The sequence below is a fragment of the Microtus ochrogaster genome, chromosome 8 (assembly GCF_000317375.1).
Source record: "Microtus ochrogaster isolate Prairie Vole_2 chromosome 8, MicOch1.0, whole genome shotgun sequence".
Classification (NCBI taxonomy): domain Eukaryota; kingdom Metazoa; phylum Chordata; class Mammalia; order Rodentia; family Cricetidae; genus Microtus; species Microtus ochrogaster.
In genome coordinates, this window is record NC_022015.1 from 38,710,414 (window position 1) to 38,723,862 (window position 13,449).

At 54.6% G+C, this 13,449-nt stretch overlaps 2 protein-coding genes across 2 annotated transcripts; both read left to right on the plus strand.

Moving 5' to 3' along the window:
- Positions 1 to 2,925, plus strand: Aldh3b2 (aldehyde dehydrogenase 3 family member B2). The gene is made up of 8 exons (XM_026781568.1): positions 1 to 45; positions 231 to 351; positions 469 to 554; positions 668 to 749; positions 1,010 to 1,396; positions 1,681 to 1,847; positions 2,391 to 2,490; positions 2,741 to 2,925. The coding sequence occupies exons 1-8, from the start codon at positions 16 to 18 to the stop codon at positions 2,923 to 2,925; spliced, it is 1,158 nt and encodes a 385-aa protein (XP_026637369.1). The 5' UTR covers positions 1 to 15.
- A 6,022-nt stretch (positions 2,926 to 8,947) lies between these two features.
- On the plus strand, positions 8,948 to 13,315 carry Acy3 (aminoacylase 3). Its single transcript, XM_005351636.3, has 7 exons — positions 8,948 to 9,155; positions 10,087 to 10,597; positions 11,176 to 11,371; positions 11,627 to 11,720; positions 11,918 to 12,025; positions 12,124 to 12,233; positions 12,967 to 13,315. Exons 2-7 carry the CDS (start codon positions 10,362 to 10,364, stop codon positions 13,150 to 13,152), a joined length of 930 nt encoding a protein of 309 aa, XP_005351693.1. The 5' UTR covers positions 8,948 to 9,155; positions 10,087 to 10,361; the 3' UTR covers positions 13,153 to 13,315.
- The last annotated feature ends 134 nt before the right edge of the window (positions 13,316 to 13,449 follow it).

The window sequence follows — 13,449 nt, forward strand, 5'->3', positions numbered from 1 at the left end:
AACCTGCAGACCTGGATGAAGGACGAGTCTGTGTCCACCAACTTGGTGAGCACCATTGTCTAGGGAATGGTGGGTGGAGGTGATGGTGCTTGCTCTAGGCCCCTTCCTACCCTTGAAACCAAAGTAAGCCAGTCTTTACATTGGGGACCCATCACCCAAGGAGGTGAGGACCCATGGGAGTGGAGGAGGCTGTTACTCATCTGGCACCTCACTACCACCCTGCATCCTAGCTCACGAAGCTGAGCTCAGCCTTCATCCGGAAGGAGCCCTTTGGCGTGGTGCTTATCATTGCACCCTGGAATTATCCATTGAACTTGATGATCATGCCCCTAGTGGGGGCCATCGCTGCAGGTGAGTGGGGTTTGGGAACCCCCTAGTCGGACAGTCCTTCCCAAAGAAGGCATCCAGAGTTTCCTGGAGGGTGCAGGCACAGGCCTCACTCCTCTACTTCCCCATTGGCTCCTTCAGGGAACTGTGTGGTGCTGAAACCATCAGAGATAAGCAAGAACACAGAGAAGGTGCTGGCCGAGCTGCTGCCCCAGTATCTGGACCAGGTGGGTATGGCTCTGCCTGCCAGCACCCGGCATTCCCATATCCCTGTCCTGGCCAGTGGGGAGGTCCCCACTGTCCTTGCGTCTGCCTCCTGAGCTGCCATCCTGTTTTGCAGAGTTGTTTTGCTGTGGTGCTGGGCGGGCCCGAGGAGACTGGGCAGCTGCTGAAACACAAGTTTGACTACATCTTCTTCACGGGTGAGGATGGCCCTGGCCAGGATCCTGGGCGTGGGGACAGCAGAGGACACGGCGTAGAGAACAAATCAAGAGGTGGAGGTGTCCCTGAGGGTGGCTGTCCAGGACCTCTGAGAATCTTGGAGATTGGATCCTGGGTGGTCAGGATAGGTGGAACAGCCCAGAACTTGGGCTGAGAAAGGTGTCTGTGGAGAGGGGAGGCCAAAGTTCATGCCTAGACCAGCTGTCCAGGTGAAGATGGTGTCTCTTGACCCTGTTCTCAGGGAGCCCTCGGGTAGGCAAGATTGTGATGACCGCTGCTGCCAAACACCTAACGCCCATCACCCTGGAGCTGGGGGGTAAGAACCCCTGCTATGTGGACGATGACTGCAACCCCCAGACTGTGGCCAACCGCGTGGCCTGGTTTCGCTACTTCAATGCTGGCCAGACCTGTGTGGCCCCTGATTACATCCTGTGTAGCCAGGAGATGCAGGAGCGGCTGGTACCTGCCCTGCAGAATGCCATCACACGTTTCTATGGGGACAACCCACAGACCTCCCCCAGCCTGGGCAGAATCATCAACCAGAAACATTTCAAGCGGCTCCAGGGCTTGCTGGGCTGTGGCCGCGTGGTCATTGGTGGCCAGAGCGATGAGGGAGAACGCTACATTGGTGAGTGTCCTGTTTCCATCAGTGGTACACAGCCCCCCTGGGCTGAGTCCCTTCCATACTGAAGAGTGCTGTGTTTGACCCTGAATGGGAGCTTCATCTTGGATCCTTAAGTTCACTGCTTCTGGTGCCTTAACTGTGAGCCAGCCTGTGACTCCTAAATTCCAGGTCCCTAGACACTCAAACCCTGAAGTTCTGAGAGGTCAGATCCTTAGTTTCTCCAGTCTGGAGCCTTGTTTCTACCAAGCCCTGAGAAAAAGCGAGGCTGTTCCTTCCTTTGTCCACAGCACCCACGGTGTTAGCGGACGTGCAGGAGTCAGAGCCCGTGATGCAGGAGGAGATCTTTGGGCCCATCCTGCCCCTGGTGACCGTGAGGAGCCTGGATGAGGCCATCAACTTCATCAACCAGCGGGAGAAGCCGCTGGCCTTGTATGCCTTCTCCAATAACAGCCAGGTAGGCCTGCGGGGCTGGGGCCACAGAAAAGGTGACAAGGGGACTATTGGCCACACCTCCTGCTGGGGGCTTTAGACAGGTGCTGCAACTTTGAGTCACCAGCCTGGGTCCCTCGATTTCCGCACAGACACCTGAGAACAGGCCACAAGCAGGGCCACGGGTCCCAGCGGCATGACTGGCCAGCTGTCTGTCCTGACTGAGTAAGGGCTGTGCCAGAGAGGGAGGCCCCACCACTTCTGAGCTGTGCAAAGTTCCTATGAGACTGAAAGACGATACCAACCAGGACTGCACGGGCAAAGCTTGGCTGGTTACAGTGAGGGTCCACCACACCCTCGCCAAGTCCTAACCTCCTCATGGTCACAGTGATGGGCATGGACTCTGCCCTACCTATTCCTACGAAGTGTGCCCCCAGTGGGTGCTTGGAATAAGGGACTGCCAGCAGAGGGAGGACCTGGGAGAGGTGATGCAGAGGGGAGAGCTCTTTGTTCCCCCAATGGGACTGTCAGGGCTCACCCCCTTCCTGTGTGCTTCTGCCTCCCTCAGGTGGTGAACCAGATGTTGGAACGTACCAGCAGTGGTGGCTTTGGGGGCAATGACGGTTTCCTCTACCTGACTCTACCTTCCATGCCCCTGGGGGGAGTTGGTGAGTTTCTGGCCCCCTCCACAATCCAGCCCCAACCCCAGAAAGTCTTTGCTATTCCACCTGAATGTGGGCCCTGGGCCTCTTACAGCCTTGGTTTTCCTATCTGAAAAATGGGTATTTGATTGTGCTGCCTTTCTGTGTTCCCTTGCAAGCTTTGGGCTTCTGACCCAGGTAGGTGGTGGCCACCTAGGCTGGCAAGCAGGGTTACACAGGTGCTGCCTTCACACTCCTGTTCTCTGTGTCCTTGCAGGCAACAGTGGGATGGGCAGGTACCACGGCAAGTTCTCCTTCGACACCTTCTCCCACCAGCGTGCCTGTCTGCTGCGCAGCCCTGGGATGGAAAAGCTTAACGACCTCCGTTACCCGCCTTATGGTCCCTGGAACCAGCAGTTTATAAGCTGGGCCATGGGCTCCCAGAGCTGCACCCTCCTATGAACGCCACCCCCACTCCCTCCTGCTGCCCAGACCCTGCCCCACCTGAGCTTTCAGCCGCACTCACATCCCCAGTTATTCTGAAAGGCAGGTGTCTGGCCCAGCCTGTGCACACCCCACTTCTGGAACTTTTCCTGAACAGACCTGCATGCAGCCAGGCAAGACCTGCAGGTGGCTGGTCCAGTCCCTTCCCAGAGCATGGCCCCTCGCAGCTCCTGACCCTCTCCTTAGGCAGATCTGCTGACAGAGAAACCCCCTCCCCAAGGTTGAGCAGATCTGGTGACTAAGGAGGACTTCCTTTGTCAGATCCCAGACAGGGTCCCAGAAGACAGAGCAGTGGCTCCCAGCTCCATCCACACCCGGAGGGTGGCTTTGTCCCACCTGAAGTGACATGATCTTGAACACTGATCAGATTTATTGGTGGAATCTGCCTGAAGGGTGTTCATTATTTACTTTTCTGTTGCTTTGATCCAATGACCTGATAGGCAAGTTCAAGTGGGAAGACTCTCTCTTAGCTCACAGCTTCAGAGGGGTCTATCCCCATGACTCAGCAGACATCACAGAATACAGTTTAGTTCATAGAATGGCAAGCCAGGAAACATCATGAATAACAAGAAAAGCGTGGTTGATTAGTCAAATCTGTTCTGGGCCCAGGCAGGGGTGTGTGCGAGTGTTGGCTACATCTTCACTACTAGAAAGAGGTAATGAGAGGTAGAATATGAAATTGGGGACTTGGGGATAAAAAGATGGCTCAGTGATTAAGAGCACTGGTTGTTCTTCCAGAAGACTGAGTTCAGACCTCAGAACCCACACAGCAGGTCATAGTCATCTTTAACTCCACTTAAAAAAGATCCATCACGCCTTTAATCCCAGCACTCGGGAGGCAGAGGCAGGCGGATCTCTGCGAGTTCGAGACCAGCCTGGTCTACAGAGCTAGTTCCAGGACAGGCTCCAAAACCGCAGAGAAACCCTGTCTCGAAAAACCAAACAAACAAACAAACAAAAAAAAACCAAGATCCATCTTCTTCTTAGGGCCTCAGCAGGTACCAAGCACACATAAGATGCCCAGACATACATAGGCAAAATGCTCATACATGGAAAATAAAATTTAAAAATGGAGGCTTGAAACCAAGTTTGGTGGTGCACTGCTTTAATCGCAGCACTCGGGAGGCAGAGGCTGGCGGATATCTGTGATCTTTGAAATGCTGTCCTGGGCTACAGAAGGAGCTCCAGGACAGTCGGGTGTGTAGAGAGAGACCCTGTCTCAAAAAACAAACAAAAAACTGGAGACTTCATCTGAACATAGGAAACTGAGGTCTTAATCAAGACAGGGTTGACCTGAGTTCACCGAGGAAAGACCAGGGGTAGAGTCTAGAGACAGAGGGCTTAGTTGAGGATTGTGGAGCTGGAGTCTGAGTAGACAGAATGCATGACCTTGGAGTTGGTTCCTTGTTCTTCCCCAATCCCCCTACACCCAGGCGCAGAGCCACTCCAACTCCCAGCCTCGGCTTGCTGGCTCCTTAGAGTCACAGGAAATCTGAGCTGAGGCTGAGAAATTAAAAGAACTGTGGTCTTAGAAAGTCTGGATGGTGGCATCTCCAGAATGGTACGTGGGGGACACAGCAGAGGCCCTTAACGGGCTTATGGGTGGATGAAGGAGAGAATGGACGAATGGATGAGAAGAGGAACAGATGGTGTGTGGATGATGGAGGGATGCCAAGACTGATGGGTTCTTGAGTAGGTGGGCAGGTGAGTGGCAGGCTTGGGAGCTGCCCTGGGGCTCCAGTGGGTCATGGTGAAATCTAGCCATAGGTTCTGGGTCCACAGTGGTCTCAACTGCCCACTGTCTCAACTGAGAGTGTCCATAGGAAAACCAACACTACAGGTCCGAACCCAGGACATCAGGTTAGCAAGAAGCCAGCAGCACAGGGCTGGAGAGCAGCCGAAGGGACTGGTCCCAGGGAAAGTGGCGAGGTGGCAGAGAGAGCAGCAGGACCCCAGGCCTGGAGCATAAATGGCTTTGGGAGGTCAGGTCTGGGAGGAAGGACTAAGGTAAGGGCTATATCTGTGTGTGGCCATAGCAAGGGCCTCCTGCCCTTGTGTGGGCTGTGCCGGTTAGTGTTTTGACAACCTGACACAAGCTAGAGTCATTTGGAAAGAGGGAACCTCAATTAAGAAAATGTCCCCAGGGGCTGGAGAGATGGCTCAGAGGTTAAGCACACTGGCTGCTCTTCCAAAGGTCCTGAGTTCAATTCCAGCAACTACATGGTGGCTCACAACCATCTGTAATGAGATCTGGTGCCCTCTTCTGACCTGCAGACATCCATGCAGACTGAATGCTGTATACATAATAAATGAATAAACCTAAAAAAAAAAAGAAAATGTCCCCATCGACTTGGCCTGCAGGCAAGTCTGTGTGTGAGTCATTTTCTTAATCAATGTGTGATGGTGGGGAGGGCCCAGCTCATTGTGGGTGGAGCCATTCCTAGGCAGGTGGTCCAGGGGTGTGAAAGGAAGAGCAGGCTGAGCAAGTCACGGGAGCAAGCCAGGAAGCAGCGGTTCTTCATGGCCTCTGTTTCAGTTCCTGTTTTCAGGTTCCAGCCGTGACTTCCTGTCCTGACTCCCTTCAATGATGGATGTTCTTCTTAAAAAATAATAAAAGGCAGGGGGTGTTCTTCTTGAACACGGGGCACAGGACAGACACGCACGGCGGAACAAACACAGACACGACACGGCGGCCCACGTGGGTCCACTTTAATGGGGGAGGGAAACACAAAAGGACAAAGGATGTGGGACACACGAGGAGAGGGGCCTCGTGTGGCCCTGCCTTTTAAACGGGGAGCACAAGGGTATCTGGGAATATCCCATACCTGCGCGAAGGTGCACGCACAGGTAACCATAGTTCAAGAGGAGTCTGGGAGTTGTAGTTTTTCAAAAGAACAACAATGGATTTGTGCAGACCTGTACACCCTTTCCCGCAGCCCTCTGTTCATGGGGTCTTTAATCACAGCCACAGAGCAGGGCGCAGTCCCTTGAGCTGTGGCACTGGCACCGTGCCGGGGACAGAGGACAGAGCCGTTTCCCCAGGGCTGTGTCCGTGGACCTCAGAGGGTTCTCAATGCCCCCCGAGGAATACAAAGAGACTTCTCATGTCCTTCTGTCCCAGCATGCTCACCAGAGTCCTGCCTTCTATTCCCTGTTCTCTGGAAAGCAGACTTTAGGGGGCAGAAGCCAGCTCTGGCTGGTTGCCATGTCCCCAGTACCCAGTCAGAGCTGGCCCTGCCTGGTACCTAACTAGAATTAATAAGGCAGGTGGAGGAGGGCTGAGGGACAGGAAACAAAGGCACCCCTCAGCTGCCTCCTTCCTCTCCCTCCCCCTAACTTGTCTTTGAGAAGGGGCCAAGAGTCCCCACCTGGGCATCCCCAGGTCCTGGCCTTGAGAAATAGTGATGGTGGCCTGGCACAAGGTTGCTGGTCAGTGCCCACATGGCTGCCCTTCCAGCTTTCCACTTCAGTGAGCTGAAAATTAAACCTGATTCAATGAACCTTTTACCCTAGCTGGGCCTTCTCCTTTCTCAGCTGCGGTGCTGCCTACACCCCCTTCCCCACATCCCCAGGCCCTCTCTGTCCACTTCGTCCCCTCCTTCTCCCAGTGGAGGCCTTGTTGTCTCTGGCTTGGACCCTGGCAAGGCCTTCCAGGTCCTTGCCTGGCTCATTCCCCAAGACTGGCATCCAGAGCCCTTTCAAAGAAAGACAAAGCCATCTGTCATCCCCTTGTCATTAGGGGAAAACACCAGGCCAATGCCACAAGCCCTGCAAGACAACAGCCTCCTTCTTGGAGTGGCCTGAGCACTCCCGGAAGATTCAGTCCCAGAAGGAAAATGGTGGAGCGGCTGCTGACAAGTGCTGTGTCTCAGATGTCACCTTGGGAGTCACTGGCAGGGAGATGGGAGGTCATTGAGAAGGGCTAACAGGATACAGCAGTCTAGAGAAGCTGGTAGGGGGTGGCCAGTGTCACTCTGGGGACGCAGGGAATAAAGGTGAGGGACCCTGACCAAGATGTGACAGGCAGGCCAGAGGAGCTGAGCAGTGACAAAGGAACCAGAGCCTGGTCAGAAGAGTGGAGGGTCAGGCAGGGCCTGCAAAGTCACTGGGTCCCTGATCTTCAGGCATGGATCTCAGGCCACAAGGCCCTCTTGAATCAAGATTAACAACTTGGGAAGAGGGGAGTTTTTTGATACCTTCCTGGGCCTCAGTTTCCCTAACTAAAGAGATGTGGATCCCCTGCTGGCCATCGCTCTAGTGCTTGTTCATCTCGGGGTGTTCTTGCCCATGCCAGTTTTTCAGGCTTGCAACTTGCTTTGCCCCCACTCCCCACAGCTGCCTCAAGCTCATTTCCCAAGCAGGATGCCAGACCCAGGGCGGGCACCGCCTCCCTCCAGGCCGCACAACCTATCAGGGGGCCCCTCTTTGCTGGGGTTTGGTGTAACTCATCAGACCTGCCCCTCATTCTGTTCACAGCTGTGTCTGGTGACAGGTGGGGGAGAAAGAGAGAGAGACCCACAGAAACAGAGAGGCTAAGGACATGAGGCATTCATTCTTCACTGCTGCCCTCCCCATAGCTGGGAGCCCAGGGCCTCCTGGCAGGAAGGACCCTGGACACTGCCACCCCGGCCCCCAAACAGCCAAATTGCCTAACAATTCTGACTTCAGAACCCCTGCAGCAGTCAGCAGCACCCATCGGCTGGGTGGCCTTCAGACTGAACACCAAGGTTTTGGGCTGAAGCACAGTGGGGACTGGGAAGGAGGCTCATCCCCTCCAACCACCTCCCCTCCCCTCCTCACAGGGGAAGGACTTGGGGAACAGCCTAGGGACTGGTGGCAGAAGGGTCGGTGACCCTCTGCAGAGGCCTTATGGAGGTCTCTGCCGTCCCTCAGCTGAGGCCTCAGACTCCAGAAAGCGTGCTCAGAACCACGGTTCACCGACTCCGGCTCCCCGCCAAAGGACAGCAGCCCTGATGAGAACAAAGGTGAACAGGGTGGGAAGGGTCAGAGGACAGGCTCAGGCCACCTGAGTCAGCTTTGAGGAAAGTTAGCCCAGAGAACCCTGGCCACCAAGAAGCCCCAAACTACAGTAGGAGCAGTCTTAGAGGGAAGGCACCCTGGGACACAGGTGCCCCCGCACGGACAGTGACAGAGGTAATCAGCTGCACGCAGCATGGTTCACGGCCTCCATCTTACCTCTCTCCTCAGAGACCTCTGAACAGCTGAGCTCAGTGGAGGGGCAGCCCTGTGTCAGGGGACAAGGACTTCTCCTTTGCCCTTCCCCTGGACCCCACAGAGACAGCAGGGAGTGGAAAGGGCCCAGACCCTGCCTTCCAGGTCCAACTGTCCCCAGTGCTCAGTGCACCCATAGCTACTCTGCCTAAGCCTCAGTTTCCACATCTATAAACTGGGTCTAAGGGTTTGTTCACAGAGCAGAGCAAACAAATCCATTTTGGTCACAGCGCCCCTGAAGACCACAAAGACTAGGCAAGACAATTTGCAATTTTGTTTGAAGCATCGATGAGCTATAAGATTTGAACCCCATGGGTCACAGCCTTAAGGAAGTGGGGAGAGCTGCAAGGGCAGAGGGAAGGCAGAGGGAAGGGGACTTCTTTTCTTGTGGTCCTCAAGGTACAGGGCTGATGGGGCTACAAACGAGTCACAGCCCGCTGATGTCTGCCTTAAGTAGCGGCAAGGAAAGCACCTTTCTGGGTGGATCTGGGAGGGACTCCAGGCAAGCCTGTCCACCCACCAGGGACCAGGCCCTGACTACCTTGCCAGTCAGTAAAGCCAAATCCTCTCTGAGGACTGGGAATCCTCCAGGTCAGGAATCTCAACAGTTAATTTTCCAAGGGTTAAGGGCAGCTTCAAGCAGGAGTCCTCAGAGGCCCTGGCACACAGAACTGTTCCTGTTCCCAGAAGAGGAGCAGAGGGCAAGGACAGGAACTGGCCCCGGGGGATCTGGACCCAGTAGGCTGTGGAGGGTGAGGGCAGGTGGAGCTTATCGGAGCTGGGGGTGGGGCCCTAAGAACTTTGGCTGCCTGGCTCTCAGCCCAGCCACCCGCCCCCAGTTCTCCAATAACTGGGCATAAATGCTTCCTGCCTGGGGCCTCCAGGCCTACAAATACAGCGGGTAGGAGTGGACACATCAGGCCTGTGCCTAGTGAAGCCCAGCCACGTCCCAGCAGGTAAGAGGACGGGCAGAGGCTTCCTGCCAGTTCAGAGGAGGGTGCAGGAGGCCTGGAGCCCAGCTGCTTGCTGCAGCTAATGGCGTGGCAGTCTTCTCTCCCTGGAAAGTTTGGCATTGGTTTTACCATCTATAAAATGAGTGTAGTTCTATTGTGAAGATGGTGTGGGTGGGACCAGTCCATCCTTCCGACTGTCTGACTCCCTCTTCTCAGCTTATGTGTGTTAGACCTGAGAAAAAGCCATTCCCACGGCTGCCTGATTAATGCAAGCTGCATTTAGAGCTGCACGACGGACTGGCCAGACAACAGCCTCCCCCCAAGTCAGGGTTTCAGAGACCAGCCCCTCACTGGCTTTTGAGAGGAAGGGTTAGGTTGACAGAAAGAGCTGTTGAGATAATTGGCTGTTAGCATCTGGGCAGAAGAATGGGGGCTCAGTGCTCAAGGCTGTCTGGGGGTAGATGAGTACGAGAACGCATACATGGAAGGGGGGTCACCACAGTTGTTCAGAAGTCCAACAAGGCAAGGGGCTGGGCATATATTATGGGGTTACCAGTTCAACACAGGTTGAAAAACATGGTTTGCAGGACACGTTTGCTTTAGGGAAAAAGAAAATTATTCTTGTAAGGTGTAAAGTATGGAGACTTTCTTTTCTTTTCTTTTCTTTTTTTTTTTTTTTTTTTTTTTTTGTTTTGGTTTGGTTTTTGGAGATAGGGTTTCTCTGTGTAGCTTTGAAGCCTGACCTGGAACTGGCTTTGTAGACCAAGCTGGCCTTGAACTCACAGAGCTCCTCCAGCCTCTGCCTCCTGAGTGTTGAGGTTAAAGGCATGCACAGCCACCTCCTGGCAAGGTATGGAGACTTAGTAACAATGTAACAATGGCAATGTGGCTTCTCAGGAACAACATGGAACAACAACATGTCTTGGTTGCACAGGTGAAAGGACCTTCCTTCTAAAGACATCAAGGAAAATTGTCTCCTCTGAGAAAAAAGTGGAAAGCGCAACACACCCTCCAAGAAAGTTCCAGAAGCAGGACTGAGGTTCCAAGTGGAACAAAAATTTAGCTGAAAGTGTCCTAGAGCTTGGCTTCTGGGTACAGGTGGGAGACAGCCGACACTGCCGCCCAGCTACCTCTTCACGAGCAGCCCTCTGCCTCAGACTTCTCAGGACCTGGGAGCTCTGCATCTGGTAAACTCCTGCCTACACCAGGATGTGCTCCCTGCCTACCTCCCGGCAGCCCCTGCGCCGAGTAGCTGTGACTGGGGGCACCCACGGGAATGAAATGTGTGGTGTCTACCTGGTCAAGCACTGGCTGCAGACTCCAGGGGAGCTGCAGAGACCCAGCTTCTCAGCCATGCCAGTTCTGGCCAACCCAGCAGCCACAGCTGCCTGTCGCCGTTACCTGGGCTATGATCTCAACCGCGCTTGCACCCTCACCTTCCTCAAGTGAGTAGGCTTGGCCAAGGTGGCTGGTCCACAGCCGGGTACTAGCATCCTGCACACTGCCTCTGTGGCTCGCATCCCCGCACCCCCGCCTCTGTGGCTCGCATCCCTGCACACCGCCTCTGTGGCTCACATCCCTGACCCTGTGGCTCACATCCCTGCACCCCCGCCTCTGTGACTAGCAAGCTACCCCTGCCTTTGCTCATTGACCCTCTGGTTTAGAGAGATTCAGATCAACGTTACCTCTTCCAGTAAGTCTGTCCTGATAGCAACCTGGATCAGCCACTGATCCTTAGGCCAGACTCTTACCAGTTGGGGTGAGATTCATCTGGGGAATAGGAGGTGTGAGCCTCAGGTTCCAGGAGACACAGAGGAAGAGTGTGTGTGTGTGTGTGTGTGTGTGTGTGTGTGTGTGTGTGTGTGTGTACCACTTGCTACATGAAGCATCCAACCTGGCCAAGAGCAGTCTGGGAAGGCTTCTTGTAGGCGGTGGCATCTCAGTCAAGCCCTCAAAGGTGAGAAGCTAGCCAAGAGAAGGAGGCTGAGATGATGGGGACTGGTGTGCCCGACTTTCCCCACAGTTCCACAGCCACTCCTAATGACCCATATGAGGTGACAAGAGCCCGAGAGCTGAACCAGCTACTGGGTCCCAAGGGCACAGACCAGGCTTTCGACTTTATCCTGGACCTGCACAACACCACGGCCAACACTGGGGTCTGCCTCATCTCTGAAGAATCCCAAAGCTCCTTCAACCTGCACCTGTGCCACTACCTACAGGTGGTTCCTAGAGGGCAGGGAGAGGGAGGGCAGGGAGCAGGGCCGAGGGACCAGAGTCACCTCTGCTTGTCCCCTGTCCCCAGAGGCCTGCCACCTGCAGGTACTCCAGAGTCTCTGGAACCTTCCAACCAAGGGAGAGAGGTGGGGCAGGGCAGATGACACTGTGCTTCCTGTACACTGTACTTCCCAGTCTCAGTGCCTCAGTTTCCCCTCTCAAGAAGGCCTGGATCCTGATTGGCCCCCCTCACTCTACAGCTGCAGAACCCGGGGCTGCCCTGCCGCCTCTTGCAGTATGAGCCACCTAGAGCAGAGACCTACAGCGTGGAATCTGTGTCCAAGAATGGAATCGGTGAGCAGGTGGGGTAGGAGAAATAGGCAGGGAGGAGAAGAGGGCTGAAGGGTGGATGGAGTCAGGGCCTGGAAAGGCTGAGTTGGAAGGGGTAGGACAGACGCTTGCAGGGCAGAATCAGCACCCAGAGGGGCGGGACCTCCTGTAGGTGTCTGGGCCTGGGGCACCTGCCTTACTTTTCCCTTCCTGGTTCCCAGGTCTAGAGCTGGGCCCCCAGCCTCAGGGCGTGCTGCGGGCCAACCTGTTCTCACAGATGAGAACTCTGGTGGCCTCCACTCTGGACTTCATTGAACTCTTCAACCAAGGTGAGACCCCACAGTAGCTTTTAGGGAAACTGAGGTGGGGGAGAGGGCTGGCTCCTGGAAAACGGAGAAAAAGGCAGTCACACTCAACCTCTACACAGGCAAGGCCTTTCCCGCCTTTGAGATAGACATCTACAGGGTCTTGGGTAAAGTGGACTTCCCACGCACCGCGGACGGCGACCTGGCTGGCACTGTGCACCCTCAGCTCCAGGTCGGTCCTGCGGGAAACAAGGGGTGGGGGTGGTACCCTGAACGTCCGATGGAGCCCCCAGTACCTTAGAATCCTAGTGGACCAGAGGCTGATCCCGTCCAAGCCTGCAGCTGGAGCCCTGCCTCGTACCTGGCATTTGGAGCAGCACAAATCTTCACACTTGGAGTGGAGGGAGGCCCCTGGGTGGCTGTTTAACTGAAGAGCAGTGGGGACCAAACATTGTCACCTGATTGCAAGTGCAAAAGTTCTTTTTTCATGAATATGCAAGCAACCTCGTGTCTGTGAGCTGACTCTCCACACGGGAGTCGTCGTTGAACAGGGTCTTGTGCAGTCCTGTGGCCTTTCCTGCAGTAGTCTTAGTATTTTCTAGAGTATCTGATACCTGGCAGAGCATTGTATGCCAGGTCTGCCCAAAAGCTTTGCTAATGATATGTAATAATAGTTACTTTAGGGAGTTTACTTTAAAAAATATAAGCTTGTTCTATACTTTGTCCAAGAGGAGAATGTAGACAGAAGCAGGTTCTGGTGAGAGGGTATTTCCTGATGATGTCATTGCTGTCCTAACTTGCATAGTATACTCCATGATGTTCTTGCGCCTGATGACATATTTCTCAGAACTAATCCTGTTTTTAGACAGTGTTCCTTGGCAAGGCTGGAGTTACTCCCTTCTGGGTGGGGAGGATGGGGGCAGAGATCATGGCCCCAGCTTCCTTGGCCTTGGCTCTTCTTCCAGGACCATGACTTTGAGCCACTGAGGCCCGGTGAACCCATCTTCAAGCTGTTCAGTGGTGAGGACGTGCTATATGAGGGGAACTCCACTGTGTACCCCGTGTTCATTAATGAGGCTGCCTACTATGAGAAACACGTGGCTTTCCTGAAATCTGAGAGGATCCGGGTCTCTGTGCCTGCCCTGCCCTGACCTCCAGCTCCACCCTGGCTCCCTAACCCAAGTCATACCTGCCTGGTCTCAGTTTCCATATCTGAGGATAAGAAACATTTCCAAGCCCAGGGTCCTCTATCCTACTCTGGGCACCATGCCCCTTGTCAGACAACCAACCCCATGATATAAAATAAAATGTACCTGGAAACCATGGTTCTTGTTCTCTGCCCAGCATGGCCTCTCTTTGGGGAGGTGGGTGGAGGAGCAGAAGAATGCCCACAGGACCATGCAAGAACCTGCACATGTGGGCACAGCACACTGAAGGGGAAACTGGGG